The following is a 20,420-nucleotide window of genomic DNA, read 5'->3' as shown; positions in this document are numbered from 1 at the left end:
TGTGAAGGGTCCAAAAGAGTAGTTGATTGTTACAATAGAATATGATTAGCTTTCCATTTATGCCTCTAAGATTGCTTTGAGATCTAAAGTCGCCATGCCCTCTATTAAACAGCTCACAACACTACTCCAGCGCCCCATCACCTTCGGTTCCAAATGGCCATCACCGCCGGTTTTGCGGGAAGTTGGATTTAACTCCATAGTGATGGAAAGACGCCAGTTCTAGAACCGCCCGTGATACTCGTTAAAAAACAAAAAAAAAATTCTGCCACACCCCTCGCATCACCGCTGCCTGCTGCTCTACCCCACCGCCGTCGCTGCCTGCTGCTTGCCTTGCCCTGTCGCCTGCTGCTCTGCCCTACTATCCCATGCCGCGCGCTATGTGATGCTTGCCTCACCGCCACCACCTAATGCTCGCCCCGCTACTATCGGCTACTACACGCTACAACTTCACGCCCCATGCCACAGCCACACGCGCTGTCCCCGCTTGCTGCTGCATCCCCTTGCGTCACCCTGTCATCGGACAACGAGCGCGGGAGGTAGCGCATCTGCATCTAGCAATGTCGTGGGGCGAGGTGAGTGATCTGCAGGGTGAGCTTTGGCCTGCTATGAAGAGGCCACGCCCATTGGCCGCTGGGTCTCTACGCGCCGCCGCCTTCACCCCCCCCCCCCCCCCCCCCCCCCGCAAGGAAATAGCATTACAAAGGGGGAAGATGGAGGTGAGTGTGTGGCTGGGGAGAGAAGGGAGGAAAGGGAGGGGGACGGGCCGTCGTGGAGAGAAGGGAGGAGAGCGAGAGGAGGCGGTGGCGGCGGAGAGAAGGAAATGAGATATAGGGAGAGGATTGAGAGGGACAGGAGGGGAGACGGGCGAGACTGCTGAGAGAGAAAAATTGTTCTTGAGAGATTGTTCAAACTTAAATAAGTTGTGTATTTGACAAACTAGAATTAGGGGACTATTTATGAACACCATGAATTACCAAATCAAATATGGTATAAGCTGAAGGGGCAACAAAAACAGTTAGGAAACCTGGTAATGGAGTGTTTGAAAGCAAAATATTTAATCTAATCAAGCTTTGTTAGTGGGATGAGGCTGCATTCGAGAGTGTAGTGGCCTATATAGGACACTCAACAAAGTTGTATTTTGATAGTATATTGATCCAAATTACACCTGACGCTAAGTTTAGGGATTCAGATCTGAAATTTGAGATAGTAAGGATCTAAGTGACAGCTGGGCAAGTCTATGGATTTTGGCCCATGCCCTTTGCACATCTGTATATATTCCATCCAACCTTACTTATTACATGATCATCCCATCACACAACTCTTCATTTGAGTGGCTATTTTTTATGCTGGTTTGCTAAAACCTAACGCAACCCTCCTCCTTTATCCGGGCTTAGAACCGGCTATGCTGAGACGACTCAGGAGAGAGAGAGTCTTCCAGTCAGCATAGGCGGAGTTCCCATCACACAACACTTCTCATGGCATTTTCATTTAGACATTTACAACTCCGAAAGTAATTACTTACGAGGTGAAAGTACCACTCCTCCTTTCGAAAAGTGATGGTACCAAGGGACAGGAGTTGGTGGACGTGATATATTAATAATATTCCGGTGTCGCTTGGACATTAGATCTTCATCATTACAGGAAATCTCAGGATTAGGCCGGCTTTTTGGAGCCTCTTAAACAAGGCTGTGTTGTTTAGTCGTCCATGTTATGAGAAAGGAATCTCCATGGGGGCAGACAAAAGCAAACCCTGAAGACTACGCGTGCCAAAAGCACGTAACGCGTGCCTTTATCCGCGCATGAGGGGGGAAGGCAATGAGAACACGGGCGGTTTGCTTGCTGGATGATCCGACAGTTGGATATTACACAGCTTACACTGTGCTACCACAGCAAGCGTCATCATAATAATGGAATGGTGCCCCGTTTCCCCTTACATTACCTTAGACTTGACGCAAAGCTAGGGCGTGGGGTACGGTGGTGAGCACGGGGGCTCAAATAATTTGGGTGCTCCCACTTGCATTTTGAAATCCTATGAGATGAGCTTGCTTCAACTGTGGATCCATAGTATCATGTGTTAGGGTTGAGATGGAAGATCCGTAGCGCCAAACTAGCCTTGCACTGATATCTTTTTGGATATAATAATTGTGTCTTTTTTGTTTGCAAAACACAATATAGGCGCAGACACATACACTACGGGAAAAAAAGCATTAGTCCAACACGTTAGTACCAATGTGAGAAATTAGTACTAGGTAGAAATTTTCGGTCCTCAGAGGCTGAACGGTACTAAATATTACCTTCTAGTACCGATTAATGTTTTGGCCTGGTACTAAAATGACACAGCCATTTAGTACCGGTCAATGACACCACATGGTACTAAAGTGTGATATTTAGTACCACTCAGTGGCCCGGAACTAAATAGTCCTCCACGGATTACTTCAAAAGAAAAGCATATCTATATATGTCACACATGTTGTGTAGGTGAGATGTTAAGAAAGGTTTGCGCTAGGCTTGAGGTCGTGAGTTCGAATCCCACGAACAGTGCATGTGCATATTACATGTGAAATTCGCTTGACTTGCAATGATGCGCGTGTGTGGGGGCCTCCCGAGGGTTCACCAAATTTCTTTCTTCATTTTTGGGTGCAAAGCTACTTTCTTTCACTACTACAGAAATGCTAATTTGTCCCGGTTGGGAAACCTTTGTTGTCCTGGTTTCCCAACCGGGAACGCCAGGCCGGGACAAAAGGGGGGGTCCTTTTGTCCCGGGTCTGGCAACAGGGACAAAAGGCTACCTTTTGTCCCAGTTGGTAACAGGTGCTGCCAGCGCCACGTGGCTGGCGCACCCTTTTGTCCCGGTTGGTGTTACCAACCGGGACAAAAGGTCCCCTTTTTTTCCTGTTTTCCTTTTCTCAATTCTTTTTCTATTTCAATTATACTTTTGCATTTCAATTAAACTTATGTATTGGAATTCAGTGTGTATGATCTCCACTAATATATATATATATATATATATAGTTACTTATATAATATTTGTCCTAGATAGTTTTCATATATAAATTAATTCACTTATATATATATGTATACACATATCTATACATGTGAATTCCTTTACATATGAAAATGTCTAGGACTAATATTATATAAATATATATATACACACATATATATTATTGGAGTGCTTATATATATAATACATACATACTCATATATAGAAATTTAATACATACACACACATATATATTTACATAGGTATATTCGTTCTTAATTACATATATACGCGTATATTATCATATTTGCTGTGATTGTCAATATTAGATAGTCCATCATAGTAGAATTCGCCTTTTGGATCGAGGACTTGCTCAACAATAAATCCGGATAATTGTTCTTGAATCGCCATAATCTTTTCCTCCGGTATGAGTTTATCGCGCATCTCCTCGACCTATGGAAAAAGGGGATAATTAATTTCGACTAATTAAAATACGAGTTCAAATATTAACAAGTTTTTTACTTACTTCCTCCTCCCAATCTGTCCAGCCCTTTGGAGGACCTACTAGACCATGGATGTTCTCGCATACACAGTATGCGCATAATACAGTGCCTTGTTTCTGCCTCATACACTTTAAGAGAGAAGAAATTATCAGGTATTTACATGAATATATAATAAAACTAATGAATCGTGCAATGAATCATCCAAGTGCGTACCGCAAAATCTGTCTTGATCTTCAATTCCTTGTCAAATTTGCCTGGATGATTTTTAGCGAATTCTTTCCAAATCCTGTGCATGATTAGAACAATTATAGTCAAGTAACAAAGTGATTCAAATTATCGGTCATCGACGGAGTAGTGGTAGAATTACTTTTTCATCATGTTAAGAAGATTTTCGTATTGTTCTGGAGGTCTCCTCAATGAGTCCATAACCACGAGTAGGCTCTTCTCGGGAATTATGACAATTAGGACCCAGTGTTTACTGCAAGATTATACGGAGGCAATTATTGGTAGTTAAGGTTTAAACAATTCGATTACAGAATAGAAAGAGTTAGACGAAAGGAATCACTCACGCAAAGTTGTAAGGAAATAATATCATTTACTTGTTGTGATGAACGCTTATGTACTTGAACAAGTTTTGGTATAGCTCATCGGCAGTGTCGCGTAGAATCCTCCAATTACAAGTAATTGGGTCAATGAAGCCGAGGTGAGAGTATCTCTTTCTCCTGCAAGTTTGTATCTCCATTCTACATGATACCGAATAAATCAAGGGATCAGTATGTTGAGACCATGCAAAACAATACGTAAGGAGAGTAAAATACTTACATAACCCACAAGCCGACCATAGAGATGTTGAGGGCCTCCTGATGGAATAGTTGGTAAATTTCTTCCCAGTTTATCCATATAATGGCCTCCCCCCATAAGAAATCATCATCTTTAATCTTTGCGCCCTGCATGAAGATGCAATCGGCCATCGCACGCATGTAGTGCTGGTGCAGCTTATACATTTGCGTTGGAAGCACGGACACTACTTCAGGGGGTACAAGAGTTTTGCCGATCTCATACGTCCATTTGACGGACCACATCGGCCTTTGGAATATCTTCTCCCCCTGAAATCTGAGCCACCGTCAGGTTTGATTCGTTCAAAAATGTAACAAAGTCTTGTTCTTGCGTCGTCTGTCCCACTACGAGAGGCTCTATTTATTGTTTCTTTTGGGCTCCGAGCTGTGGAACGTTGGACGACGACGACTTTGATTGTCTCTTCTTTTTCTCAGTAGTTTTGATAATTGTGCGTTCGTAGTCTGAAGGGGGATCTCTCGGAATGAATTTTCTCTTATTTGCTTCGCACATTCTCTTAAATTTTTTTAAATCTATCGGATTTATCACTTTCTCGGGCTCCGGCTCCGGCTTCGGCTTAAAGTGCTCTTTAACTCTTTCTTGAGTTATCCGATCGCATTCTTCAAGGCTCATGTCCCAGGGTTTAATAGGACCCTCCTTGGTTTTCTTCACCTTTTCCTTCTTCTTTGGAGGCTCCTTAGCCGGTGCAGCTACCTTCTTTGCCAGCCGCTGTTTCTGCTTCTTTGCTGGCGGCGGAGGGGGTGACCATGGAGGCGACGGTGACGCTTGAGTGTTCATCGGCGCATGAGATGATGGTGATGGAGAATGTGCCGGTGAACCTTGCCGAGACAGTGCTGCCCTTGGGTGTTTTGCAGAGATGCCGGCCTTGGAGAGACATGCTGAGATGCCGGTCTTGGTGTTTGATCATCCGACTTTAGGACAATGTAGCGCTTATCCCATAGGATGTAGCCATGAATGGCTTCTGCTAGTGTCCTCTCCCCATCACCTCCAGGAATATCAAGCTCGAGCGTCTCCCAACCCTGGCACACCTGCTCCATGCCAACTCTTGTGTATCCTGGCGAAATTTGCTGCCCGTGGTACACGTTGCCTGGTTGGGTTGGCATGGCGGTACCGTACGCAACAGTGAACATTAAGTTCTTAAGGGCAGTTTGCAGGTCACAAGGTGTCCGCTGGGTGATCTCATCCACTGGAAATTGCTGCGGGGCCGTCGCTTCAACTGCGGCCTGGATCCCCATTGGCTCGGCGATGGCGACATCTGTGGAAGCGCAGTTGCTTTTCCACTGAGACAGATGATCAGCTGCGACCTTAGGCTCTGGAGGCACCGTTTGCGCTTGCTGTCGCTGGCTCATTGCTATGGCCACTTGGCATTGAACCTCTTCCTCCAGTCTTTGATCGTGTGACATGAGCCGTTCCTCTAGCCTTCGCAATTGCTCCCGCTCATCATTCTTTCTTCTTTGCCGGCTTCTATATGATTCAATGTAATCCCTGAATCCATACTTCCACGGAACCACGCCTTTGTCTCTTGTGCGGCCCGGATGCTCTGGATTCTCAAGGGCGTAAGTCAGCTCGTCCCTCTCTCTATCCAGCTGCAGTGTTCCCTTGGCCGCTGCTTGTATGGCCTCCTGTAGTCTCTGGGCTGCTCGCTGGATGTTTGGCCCATAGATGCAGTCACCAGTCAATGGGTTCAAGCTTCCCCCGTGACCATAAAACCAGGTCCTTGACCTTTCAGGCCAGTTCATGGTCGCAGGTTGGATGCCTATGTCAAGCAGATCCTGCTCCATCTTCTCTCATTTGGGTATTGCAAGCTTGTAGCCTCCTTGGCCTAAAGTGTGATGGTACACTTTCTTCGAGGCGTTGTCTTTGGCCTTCTGCACCTTCTGAATCCCAAGCTATAAAGACTTGTATTCACAAATGCATCCCAGTGACTCCTGAGCTTTTCGAGCTCGCCGGTAAATACGGGTGTGGTCCCAGTCTTGATATATTTCTTCGTCAAAATTTTCTTGAATGATTGCAGTTGTTCGGCCATCTTACTCAGGGTCCAGCGCTTGCATATCTCTTCGGATTCAGCTGGAACCGTGAAGTTTTTCTTAAGCTCCCGCCAGCACCATTCTTTTTCTCTTTCGGGTACCGCATCCCGTTCCTCGCTTGGATTGGAAGCTTTCCAGAGCCTGAAGCTGATCGGGATGTGGTCCCTGACAATACATCCGGATTGTCTTATGAATTTTTTGGCGGCAGCTTCTGTAGCGATCGGTTCGCCATCTGGACCAACTTCCGTTATAATGAACCGCCCTTCCAGTTTTTTTGTTGGGCCTCGCTTCGTCTTTTTCTACTGCAACGATGATCCAGACGGCTATAAAAAAACATTCATAGTATTCATATAGATTCAGATGAAAATATGATTGTCACTACAAATAAGTATAGTTGTGATATGTACATTAGCACTTTGTTCAGCAGCAGCGTCATCCTGAATAGATGGTGGCTCAATTCCATCACCGGACATATTCAAATATATATCGGTATTGTTGTCATCATCAGCTTGTTCAGCGACATCTCCTTGACCTTTGCCAATCATATTCAACAGGAACTGTTCGTCTTCCGCGTCTGTGTGTCGCGGGTCTATCGTAACTAAAATATGAATACAAATAATTCAATAAAATATTCACATCAATATTGACTAAGTAATTCCAAGTATGTCACTAAGTAATTTAATAAAATATTCACTAAGTAATTCCCATATTATGACTATACTGAATAGATCTGATCACAAGGATTCCAAAAAGTCCTTATTTGCCCCGATAGAGAAGGAGACTATGTTTGGATCGGACTTCGTTTAGCTGGACGTTTCTTTGGATCGTCGTACGTTTAGATAGACGAGTATTGGATGGGATGACAACGTTTACATGGACGAGGATTGGATCGGCCTACGTTTAGATGGACGAGGATCAAATCGGCGTACGTTTAGCTGGACGAGGATCAAATCGGCGTATATTTAGCAGGACGAGGATTGGATCGGCGTACGTACACACATATACATACACACATATACATACACATTCATATATTTACAAAATAAATATAATTTCACTATATATATTAACTCATTAAACAAATTAACACCAAATTTACATCAAATTAAATACCATAATTTACAATTTAAGAAATTCACACAAAAAAAATTAACACATTAAACAAATTAAATTTACTAAAATTCATTATCAACTAATTTCATACTACATCAAATTAAATACCCTAATTTACCATTTACAAATTAACACATTAAACAAATTTCATATCCTCAAATTTGTAAATTAACACATTAAACAAATTAACACCTAATTTACATCAAATTATGGTTTTAATTTGCACAAAATTCACTAAAATTTGGTCATAAATCACTAAAATTTGAGCCTAATTCACAAAAAATATAGGGTTTGCGGGCGGGGTGGCGGCTGCCCACAGCCGGCGTGCTCACGTACGGCGGCGAGGTCGTGGTGGCGCACAGGCGCGGCGACGGCTGGGCTCGGCGGCGGCGCACGGGCGAGGTGGAGGTCGGGGACGACGAGGCCGCGCAGCGCGTCGATCCTCTGGGCGCGGCGCTCGGGGAGGCGGGCCTCTGGGCGGGGAAGTCCTCCGGGCGGCGCTCGGGGAGGACGACGGCGGCGCACTGGGCGGGGATGTAGTCCTCCAAGCGGCGCTCGGGGAGGACAACGGCGGCGCACTGGGCGGGGACGTCCTCCGGGCGGTGGTCGGGGCCACGACGCGGCGGCGGTCTCGGGGTCGTGGGGCGGCGGCGCGGAGCTCTCGGGGCGGCGGTGCGGAGCTCTCGGTCAGGGCGGCGCGGAGCTCGGGACGACGGCGGCGAGGAGGGTCGACGGCGCAGAAGTGGCTAAGTGTTGGAAAAGGGGGCGAGTGGAAGAAATATATGGGGGGGGGCTTTTGTCCCGGGTGGAGCCACGAACCGGGACAAAAAATATTTTTGGGGGGGGCGGGAAAATTTCCAGCCCGCGGCCCACCTTTAGTCCCGGGTGGATCTACCACCTTATGTTTGTTTTTGTTTCTTTTTACTTCTCTTTTAAAATATGCTTTCATTTGTTAATTCAGTTAATAAATTTTGATTCCAAAAATTATGGAACAAAATTTCTTATCTCTAAATAAACTTGATACACGCAACAAAAATAATTAATTTTCATTCAAGTGATTGGGTCAACGAAATATCTAACTTTTATGAAATCATATTTGTTATTTTGACCATGCAAAAATATATTAGGTCAACAAATTTTTTCAAACTGTTGCTTTTCGACAGAAAGTGGATTCTATCACGATATTAACATTTAAAAGTGAATTTTACATAAAATTAAGTAATTTCATGATATTAATGAGTAGTGTGTGAGTTTGAGAGATAGTGTGTGTTAGTGAGATTGTGTGTGTTAGTGAGAGAGTATAGTGTATTAATGTGAATATAATTTCATGAAATAAATAAAATTATAATTGAGTCTGGTAATTAAGTGAAAAATATAAAAAATGATATATATAATACATAAAGTATAATTGTACAGTACATATATAATAAAAGTATTCGAATTGCGATTACGTTTTTATACAATAATATAAAATGATTCAAGTACATGAAGAATTAGCGGTAACAGACTTTCTCTTCACTAATGTCCCTTGATTATGATCACGGCGCAAGTATGGAGCATCATCATTGGCTAGCAGTATGTATGGATCAGCATTTACTTCGAAAGGTGGAATGGCAACAAAATTATTATATTCTTCTGACAAGTCTGTCTTGTCCTCCACTCCAACGATGTTTCTCTTTCCTGATAGAATTATGTGTCGCTTAGGCTCATCCTTTTGCTTGTTTATCCCCTTCTTTGGCTTGCTGGACATGTCCTTAATGTAGAAAACCTGAGCGACATCCTGTGCTAGGACAAATGGCTCGTCTCTATACCCAAGATTGTTGAGATCAACTATTGTCATTCCATACTCATCTTTTGTTACCCCTCCTCAAGATAGCTTAACCCATTGGCAACGAAATAGAGGCATCTTGAAATTGGGACCGTAATCCAGCTCTCATATCTCTTCAATGTAGCCGTAATATGTGTCTTTTTTTCCATTATTGTCCGTTGCATCCATACGAACACCGATGTTTTGGTTGGTACTCTTTTTATCTTGGGCTTTCGTATAAAATGTGTTTCCATTTATCTCGTACCCTTGGTATGTTAAGATATTCCAAGATCATCTTTTCTAATCTTGTAACGCAGTGCACTGCATACGGAACATGCATCTAAATTCTCGTACTCGCCTCGGTAGAGGATGCAGTCATTGGGGCATGCATGTATCTTTTGCACTTCCAATTCTAAAGGGCAAACAAGTTGTTTGGCTTCATACATTGTGGCAGGCAATTCGATGTCCTTAGGAAGCATTTTTTTAACAAGTTTGAGTAATTCACCAAATCCCTTGTCGGATACAATATTTGTCGCCTTCCATTGCAGCAACTCCAAGGTGGTGCCAAGTTTCTTCAATCCATTTTGACAATCTGGGTATAACAACTTACGGTGGTCCTCTAACAACTTCTGGAACCTCAACCTCTCCGTTTCACTCTCACAGTCTGCCTGCACATTGTGCAATGCCTGCCCCAGATCGTCGCTGGGATCATTTTCTGCTACATCTACTTCGGGCTGTTCCATGGGAATATCGTCATCGAATGCACCGATTCCAGCATTCCCAGGAAAGTGGTCGTCAAAATCTTCTTCTTCATTGTCTTCCATGGTAACCCCCTGTTCTCCGTGCTTCGTCCAACAAACATACTTCTCCATGAAACCATTTGCGGAAATGTGGCTGTGTAGGATTCTTGAAGATGAGTAATCCTTGTTATTGTTGCAATGAACACACGGGCAGCACATAAAACCATTCTGCTTGTTTGCCTCAGCCACAGACAAAAAATAATGCAGGCCATCAATGAATTTTTTCGAACGTCGGTCAGCATTGTACATTCATTGCCGGTCCATCTGCATTTTAAATAAATCGATTTGAATTATTTACACGTATCGAATAAATAAAATATATCAAACCTAAATTAAACTAAATGTAACATAACATGAATAATTAAAAGATATGCAATATCCATCATACATCTTGATTAATTAAAAGGAGTACTTGATCCATTACAGAACTTAACAAAGGAGTACTATACATGAAACTTAAAAATTCGGACAACAACACATAGATTTTCAACCATCCTTGCGTTGGAACGCAGAATGCTCTAACGGATTTCTTGCTGGCGCGGAAGAAGATGGCGGAGCTGAAACCTCCGAGTTTGGTGGTGACGAACCGTAACGCTGCAATAAATCTTCAAGATCAAACGGAGGTTCCTCGCCCCTTGCCATGCATTCTCTATATTCTTTTTCCAAATAACGGAGCGCTGCCCTATGAAAAGCACTAGGTTTTTTGGACCAACGACCTACTCGAGTTGTGCCCTTCTCTCCAGAAGGACAACGATCACCCCACCGGCGCCACTCCCTCCAGTTGCTGAAGCCATATTTTACTGAAAAATACTTTTATTTTCCATAAAATTATAAATTCTTACCATTACAATGCAAAAATTATTTAGTATTACAATTACAATGATCAGATTAATAACTCTTGCAAATAACAATGAAATCATATAAAAAAGACGAAATGTATCATTAATTGAAAGAAATCTCTAATTAATTGAAAGAAATCTCTATAACTTCTAATTACTTTGACACCCTTCAGTTCCAGGAGTACACTCTTTTCAATATCCAGAAACCCTCTAGAAGAAAAATAAACCTTTATTTCTAAAAATGTATATGTCAGTAACCTCAACCCTGCGGTGATGACACTGCCTTTCGGGGGGACACGGTGCGGTACAAGGATGTCACCAATCGGCCAGTCGCAGCACCAACATTTACGATTAATAGGCACAGCACTTGGCACAAGCAGCGTGCTCGTTGATATGCTCTCAGTACAACAATGGTCATGCTGACTGCGTCAAATGCTGTCTTCTTATCAATCGAAAGTGCTGGTGATGTGACCAACCGATTCGCGACGTCCTTATAGCGCATTGTGTATCCCCGAAAGGTAGTGCCATCACCGTTGGATGGAGATTAACGACGTATACTTGTTTCGAAATAAAGATTTTTTTAGCTTCTAGATGGTTTCAATGTGAGCCTGAATAAATATATCACTAGAGTGTCAAAATAATCCATTCATAATAAAAAATTTCTAATATACTCATTTCATTAATTCATTCATGAATACAAAAATCAACTATCCACAATATGGTCATATATACAAGTACATCACATGAAGTATCTACACTCATTCTAAAAATTTCTACAATCCACATAATCATCTGAATCTAAAATAAAATCACACATACATATGCAATCTAGCTAAATGTCCAAGAAATGAGTTAGCTACACATTTTCTCTATTTCTAAAGCATGAAATGAGCTATACAAGCCAAGGAAGAAGAGAAAAACAAGTCCCAAACCTTTAGTGCCGATGGATGGACGGGGAATCAAAGATCTTCACAAATGTGGTGAAGAAATGAGCAAGAACACCTCTCTCCCGAGCCAAAAACAGCAAGAAACAAGTGAGCTGAATGACTCGGGGGGAGAGGGAAGGAGATAAGGGGGCCAAAGCCTTTTGTCCCGGTTGGAGCCACCAACCGGGACAAAAGGCTGCACGGGCCTTTTGTTAGTTGGTTCTATGTTAGAAGCAAAAGAAAAGCACCTTCTACCAAACATCGCAAAGAAACACAGGCCACCGAAATTTAGGTAGCAACCATGATCATGAACACGATTTCCGTATTCATTATTATAAGTAGATGCTAGAACCCTACATGTGAACTTGGTGGTGACAGAGTAAGGGACCATGTCAGCAGTCATTACACATATCGGTCAGAACAACTCGATGACGTTGAAAAGGAAACGCCCATTAGCGCCGCAGCGCTTCTTTTTTAGGCAAGGTGGATGGATTGGTGACAGAAAAGGAGCGCGATCCAACAATATCCCCGGCATCAAGGAGAGCATCACGTCTGCGCAAAAGACAAAACCCAAGGGCATATACGCATTCTCATGGCACCAATTAAGCATAGTCAAAAAGAAAATCGCATAATTCGGCTTTCATGATCTCCCATTTGCTTAGTTTGTTTTCTTAAGAAAAAAGAAACGCCTCCTACACCTGCAACTGCACACAGAAGTTTTTACGAACTTCTCAGCTTACGAACTGAAAACAGAGAAAAGAGTATGTAAATGTTTTGAAGGAATCAAAAGCAAAGTCTATTATTGCTTCTCCATACTTTATTGCTTCTCCATTCCTTCTTGGCAGAGATAGCTAAGATGTACGACAACCTTTAATACCTTGTTTGCCAAACAAACAGTCTCCTCAAGCTGTAGCAAGGGACCAAAATCGCGAGAATTTATAGCTGTGCCTTTTTTTTGAACGAGCGACACTCGACGAGTGTGTTTCTATTAATATAGCAGAAAAAATGCAAGATTATGCCTCTGGGAGGTCATAACCAGGAAAAGAAAAAGAAAGAAGAAAATGAAAACAACTCAGTCTGGTCGGATTGGGACATCGACGCAAGCCGCACAGAACAAGCACTACCGCAGCACCCACCCACATCCCACACTCATGTAGTCGTCGAAACCTTAGGAGGGACCCAAAGCTGATAGAAAATGGAGGAAGCGGACAACACTGCACCAAGGCCATGCAGGACCCTTCGCCGCGAAGCCGCTACAACAAAACACTCCACCTGACGGAGTGAACAACATCGGATTCGAGCCACTTGCAGTCGCTGCCGCGACACCATGACGCGCGGGGGCCTCGTGGCATCCGCCGTTGGACACCACTTCTCGTGTCGCCTCGAAGAGAAAACCACGCGTGGGGACCTTGCCACGCCCGTCACAGTACTACCCGCCCCAGGCCCATATCAAAGCTTACTGTCGGAGTGGTGAGCAAAGATGCCCCACTCCCTCAGATCTCTGCAAGCCACCAAGCCGTCGCTGTAGATCGATTTCGCCTCGTTGCTTCACCCTCACATCTAGCCACTGCCACCAAAGCAGCAAGACAAGAAAGTCACTTGCGCCATCTTCTGACATTGTACCCCACCGGGTGGCCCCAGCCAAGCTAAGCAACCCGCCGCAGTCCACTACAAGCCCAGTTGTCGCAGTGTCGTCCTCCGATGCAGTCCGATGCCACACTGACCATTGCTAGGAAATGACAGCCGCCGCAGTCTGCTGCAAGCAGCCAACTGGCCGCCACCAAGTCAGTGATCGCCTCCGCGTGGGCTTGGCGACACCTTCCAACTTGCCACACGGCGGAGATTTTTTCGCCACCATGCCTGAGCACATTTTTCATTAAGAAGAAAGCAGTTACAGACACAATCTTGATGCGCCAAGCAGAGCTTAACCAGCACAAGAGCACAAAGGACTAAAAATAGAGAAACACAGAAAAAACGTACACACAAACAAGACAACACGAACAATAGCCACGCGCGCGGAGATGTCGACCCCGGCTGAAACTGCTATGCACAAAGGACCGGCAAAGCCACAAACCGAGCTGGGTCTCAAGAGACGACGCCTCTAAGGAGGACTCGACACTGAAAGCACCGCCGTCGCTCATCTAAAGGATAGAGTTTTCACCAAAAGAACCCTGTGCAGCAGGGTTGTCACTCCAAAATAATGCCTCCAACGGGAAGAACGACGTCAAGGAGCCGTCATCCCACCAGCAAATGCTGGCAAGGACTTTCGCCCGGAGCATCCCAAAGCTGCACGCGCACGGCACGGCAAACCGATACCAAAGCCATGACAGCCCTTCCAGGGCGACACCGCCACTGCGACTCCACATGCCATGCCACAGGAACCCCACCTCCGCCATGCTCGTCGCCGGCAGCTCCGACCGTGGCGCCGACATAGCTCCTCGCGCACGATGGTGGTGCCACCACGCCCGCGCACTGGCCTGCTCGCCTTCGCTCCCGCAGGCCACAGGCAGCCGCCGCCGTGTCACAACCGCTCCTCCGCCTCCGCGACTGCGGCCTAGACCCCACCACGGCCGCCGTAGGCCGTAGCTACTCGCCGCGCCACTCCGCCATGGACCTCCCGCCCCAGGACCGTCGCCGTCCGCAGCTACGCGCCGCGGCGTCCGCTTGGCACGAGCCACCACAGCACCAGTTGCCGCAGCCACCCATCACGCCACCAGCCGGGACAGGCGCCAGATCCTGGCCCCAGCTGCTGTGCCTTCTTTTTGTTTGTTTACAATTTCCAATGACCTGTAAATGTGTCTTTGATTAAAGATAATTATAATGGAGCAGTTGATCTGCATTGACGCATTGTTATGTACGTGCTACGAGTCTATGGCAAATTAACTGTTTCCTCGTACCTGTATGTTGAAAACAAACTATAATAACGTTGATTGTTATTAGGTGGTGTTTGGATCCGGGGACTAAAATTTTAGTCTCTGTCACATCAAAGAGAATTTTATTATTTAAAAGAATTAAATAAAATCATATTATAAAACTAATTGCAGAATTCCGGAGCTAAACTGCAAGACAAATCGAATAACATATATTAATTCATAATTAACGGATGATTACTGTAGCATCAGTGTTGCAAATCATGAATTAATTAGGCTCATTAGATTCGTCTCGAGAATTAGCACCCATGTGTGCAAAATATTTATAAACATATTTTATTTAATACTTTTAAATAACAAGATGATAGGGACTAAACTTTACTCTCCGAGAAACAAACATGCCGTTACTCATGGTCTCAGAAGTCTCATTTGGGAAGTCTGGATGGAGGGCAACTCAACAGCCTTGAGACGCCACGAATCGGCAATGATTTTGCTGATGGCCAAAGTAAAGGATTGGCGTCAATGTTAGCGCGAGAATAAACTTTTAATTTTCTGTAACCGGTCTTCTACCAGCTGTTTGTAAATCGTCTTACCTATCATTGAAATAGGCAATGTGCTACCCATTTGTTAGCCCAAAACTACTAGTGCTCCGTTGAGCTGTAGAATTGTACCATAGAGTTTTGAGGAAACAAGTTGGGCTGAGCAGCAAAAGATAGGGCCCAGCGAGGCCCAACATGATGACGTTACGACAAGCAGATTATCATCATATGAGGCTAGATATATTCCGGAAAAGATATATATTGCCCACGCAATAAAATCGAATTCCATCGCTGAAGCAATCTCACGTGGGCCGATGGCGAGAATTAAGCCCAATATCTTATTCCAATTGGCTGGTATCACTCTTTTAATCTGGCCCTTCATTTCTTGTGGCCCAAAATACGATGTCCATCCAGGATGCATCTACCACCGCTACAGACCTTGCTTAGCTGGGTTTTTTTTACAACTTTTTTATCTTCGTACTAATTTATTTATATTGTAGATTCATAAATTGAGATGTGAAATAATTTATTTTTTTTATATGTTAACTTTTTAGCACATGTATATATGTTTATGAAAGTATTTTATGTTGCAGATGAATTTGTCTTCATGTAAAATTATTTATCTGCGTGTAACCAATTTGTTCGCAACACCAAATTATTTGTTCACTTTGTAGATTAAATTGTTCCGTAATGCTGACTCATTTGTTCGCGATATTTGTTTTCTTATCCTAACAATCAAATGTTGGTGATGTGAAATATTTTGTTCGTTGTATATTATTATTTGTTCGCTATATTTAGTTTTTGTTCGTAGAAAATAATCTTTTGTTCGTGTTTTAAAAATATTTGTTTCCAGTAGCCAAAATTCTTTGTTAAGTATTTAAAAATACTTTTGAAAAATATTATACAAATATAGGCATGTCGGATCTTGTTTTAAAGATCTTGTCATAAGAAAGATAATGGTGCAATTCGAATTAAATTTGGATGCTCAGTTTTACACTTATAGTTTTTTTAGTTTTGAATTTGGATACATATGAGTGGCGTCATCCTATCTGTTTTTTTTGCATGTATAGAATCTTTTCTTTTGATTGGAATCATGCATACGGTGAAACAATCCGTTATCAATGGGCTTAATTACGGCCCAAAACTCTATCCACATGCGAGCTTCAGGCGATGGTTTGGAAACCATCACCTCAAGTGATATATAAACACGCCCGATATATTTCATGGAGACTTCTAGATAACTACAGGAGAGAGAGGCGAAAGTGTGGCGGCATCGTTCCTAGGGTCCGTTCCGCCTCTTCCTCTCCTTCTCCGGCGTCCTTTCTGGCAGCGGAGAAGAAGGGAAGTGAGGAATTGACCGCCGGATGTATATGCTAGTTTAGGTTTTAGGTAAAGGTGTAGTTTGGGTTTACCTATGGCTATGGGTTCGTCTGGGTCTTTTGTACTTCACCGGTGTGCAAGGCAAGGTGGCTGTTCCTTTGGTGCAGCTTCATCTTTAATAACACTGCAGAACGGAGGTTTATCTCCATGTGTGGCTTCTCCAGTAGGCGACGGGGTGGGTGCAGCGGGGGAGGGTCAAGCGAGTCCTTCGACATCTCCGTTGTCTCTACTGGTGACAGCCACAACAGGTTTGTCTACCAACTCTTTGCGAAATTGGATTAGTTCTTTAGTCACACCTTTTTTGGTGGTTTGCTTTCCCTTCTGGGTGTGCCTTCATTCGGTCAGTGGGAGTCGTGACCCATCTTGTGGCATTGGATCTTCGTCCTTCCGACGAGGTGATGACTGATGGCCATCTTCAGCGGCGCTACGGTATGTCAATGCAATCTGCATGCTATTCTTGGTGCCCATCAAAACCTATGTTTCGTCGGAAAAGGGGATCAGCTTGAAGCTGCAGAAGGTTGCTCTAATTGACAGCGACGACAAATCTTTCAAGGACCGGGATGTTATTTTTCCTTTTTCAAAGATGTTTTTGTAAGGTCTAGAATGTAAACTATCAGAAAAATATATGAAATGCAACCGTTTTTCTTAAAAAAAAGATAGAGCAGATTATCATATATTTAAAAACAGGAGAACTTAAATAAATATCACTACAACAGTTCGCGCAGGGGTTTACGGGCCTAGCCAGCTGTAGAGGCCCAGAAGGACCGCATCAAATCAGTACTCAGATAGTTTGTCAGCCAAAATTCCTGGTTGGACCCATCGCAAATCAGGCCCGATAAGTCGTCCAACAGGCTTGTAGCTTCATCATACTCTGAGTGCATAGATCTCCGTTGGAGTAATCTCAAAAAAAAAAAAAAAGGATCTCCGTTGGAGTTACAAGCCTGTTGGACGAGTCTTATAAAATCTTATAAATCTCCGTTGTAGCTTCATCATGCACTAAACTTCATCATACAGTTCTTAATTATTTTAGTGCATAGATCTCCGTTGGAGTTTAGTGCATAGCTTCATCATACATATTTTAATACATTGTTGACCTACAAACATAATCGTGAAAGTTCGTAAAATTAGAGGTGAGGTAAACATGGTGACAAGGGTGCGAAAGGTGAAAAGGGTGTGAATTAACATGGTGACGGGGTGTCAGGGTACAAAAGCAAAGTTTGTGCGAATATTCTTACAGTGCCTCAAGATGCAAATTTTTGTTAAATCTGGTTTAAGTGCATCAAGTGCCAAACATAAAATTACTAGGAATAATATGTCGCAAAATTCATTTTGGTGTGATGGTGGAAGGGATCACGGTTGGAATCTGGGTGGGCAACCGGCAATAGTAATTTTTGTTGGCATTATTTGCAGGTAGCATAAAATGCACACTCATATGATTGGTTTGGTAAATTTTGGACGGGATCTGATTGCACTATGATTTGATTCCCTTAACCGTGTCTGTTTTGGTTGCTCTGTAATAAACAATTAACGCGGTATCAGTTAAGGGGCTTGTACAAAACCGATTCGCTTCTCTTAGGGCACCTACAACGGGTGTCTTTATCCCGTCTCAGTGATGAACCATTTTTAGAAAACCCCGCAGTCCAACTTAGAGATGGGCTCCCGGTCGCCTCGCGAGGCGACGCCCGGCCCCTGTCCTGTGCTCCAAGGCGGAGAAGACGAGAGCAGCGCCGTTGTACGGCCGCCTCGTCTGCTTGAGCTGATGGCGCGCTGGGATCCCGTGTGGGCAGCAGCTGAGCTGTTGTACAACCCACAACATGCTGGCTCTCGTGCACCTTCTACGTGTTCTTGTGGAACATGGGCGGCTGGGGTTCGGGAACGCACGCGTAAAAAATTATTGATGATCAAAGTTGAATAAATTTGATTTTGACCAAATCTAAAAATGCTTATATTTGGAACAGAGGGAGTGCAAAGGTGGTCTACAATATGGGCAATGTGCCAATGTGAGAGAAATCGCCAGATCTATGATCACGGTGTGAACTAGGAGGAACGCTGATGGATGGTGTACTGACCTTTATGGCATATGCATATCCCTATCCGTGAGTTGTTTTCATTTGTGGCCTAGCTAGTGTTGGCTGGCGCAGCTGGTGTGAACCAAACCTTTAGACGGTAGACCTTGCCCCCTCTCTCGTACGATGTACCTTTTCTTTTTAATTAATTGAACGGCTGAGCTCTTACTATTTTTTTAGTGGCTGGCTTTCGAGGAGAACAGAGGTGGGTGACACATGAAAAATAATACACGTCAGATTATTTATTATATTGTCCGTAGGTGTTTTAAGTATAATTTGCATTTTTTCTCGACAATGTAGGCTTTGGACGCATCGTTTTCTAAATTTAAATAAAACCATTTCTAATTTCATATGTGTAGCCCAATCAACATGCTGCTAAATTATGTTCACCAATCACCAGCAGGAATCGCATCACACAAATATCACATGATTTCTTTTGCTTTTTTATAGGCATTTGATTCGTTTATGTCCCTGTAACCACATTGGAAACATGCAGAGCTGATGGCCACAAGGCACGATGGATGATTCGCATCTGATGAGATCAGATGGCAAGCACGAGGCCAGGGAGGTTCCGACGAGCCTGGTCGGGCAGCCGGCTCTGCCACACCTGCTCCGACTGCGACTGCGAGCACGGCGCCTTCGCCTTCTCCGCCGCAGCAGCGGCGACGTCGGCCCCGGCACCGGCACCGGCACCGCCGCCGCCGCCGAGCCTCGTCACGACGAGCGTGGTGTTGCAGTACTCGCGCACCTCGGTGACGCGGCCACCTGGCCCCACGGTCCACGCGTGCACCCAGTACAGCGCCCCCGTCGCGTCGGTGCCCTCGGCCAGCACGGTCGCCCCGAACGCGTCAAGGGACCGGATCGTGAACGGGAGGCCGCCGCCGCCGCCGGTGAGCAGGCGCATGAGCACCAGGTGCTGGTGCGCCCGCGGGCCGTGGAACCACCAGTCCACGTCCGGGTTCAGCAGCCGGGGCACGGCGTCCACGTCGCCGCGCTCCAGGGCACGGTACAGCTCCTCCACTACCGTCTTGCTGCTCACGGCCGCCACCTCGCCGTTATCAAGGCACAGGCCGGCATCGCCGCCGAGGACGTCGCGCTTGTCGCTAGCCAGCTCGGAGGAGTGAGGAGAAGGCTCCGGGTCCGGGGAGGAGAAGAAGAAGGCTTGGTAACGGAGTGTGCTAGAGCAGAGGTCGGCAGGTCCTTATATAGAGGACCATTGGCCATGGGGGTATGTAGTTAGACTAGTTGCTCGCTGGCTTGGCTTGTCTTGACTCTTGTCAGGCCGGTGAGGTGTGTATGATTCCAAAAGCATAGGATTTCTTTTTCCTTTGCGGCATATATAAGCAAGTGGTAATGCGATTCAGTTGCAGGTATATACTTATTGCTCCAAGTTAAGTATTCAATCAGCTGCTTTTTTGACAAAATGGATTGAGCAACTTACGTGGTCTCAACTGCATATATACCTTTTTTTTATTCGGACGTGGATTGTTTTTGTTTATATGTATCTTTAGTGGAAGGCACTTTTGTAATTTTGGATCACTCTGAAATTTTCTCGTGCATCAATAATCCGACAATCACCTAGAACCGTATAGGGTGACTAATTTATGAACTTCTAGGTTGTTATGTTAGGTTTGTTTTTTTTGCAAAAGGTATTGAGGTGGTTAATTTAAAGAAATACATGCTTAATTTCTAGTATTTTTGTAATATTTAAG

General features: G+C 44.5%; 1 protein-coding gene across 1 annotated transcript; it reads right to left on the bottom strand.

Moving 5' to 3' along the window:
• Nucleotides 1–19,112: 19,112 nt before the first annotated feature.
• LOC120701437 (senescence associated gene 20-like) lies at nt 19,113–20,003 on the bottom strand. The gene has a single exon (XM_039985480.1). It carries the CDS (start codon nt 19,610–19,612, stop codon nt 19,250–19,252), a length of 363 nt encoding a protein of 120 aa, XP_039841414.1. The 5' UTR covers nt 19,613–20,003; the 3' UTR covers nt 19,113–19,249.
• Between the last annotated feature and the right edge of the window lie 417 nt (nt 20,004–20,420).

The sequence above is a fragment of the Panicum virgatum genome, chromosome 3K (assembly GCF_016808335.1).
Source record: "Panicum virgatum strain AP13 chromosome 3K, P.virgatum_v5, whole genome shotgun sequence".
Taxonomy (NCBI): Eukaryota; Viridiplantae; Streptophyta; class Magnoliopsida; order Poales; family Poaceae; genus Panicum; species Panicum virgatum.
Note: the sequence above shows the minus strand (reverse complement) of the source record. Positions and strands in the feature narration are given on the sequence as shown.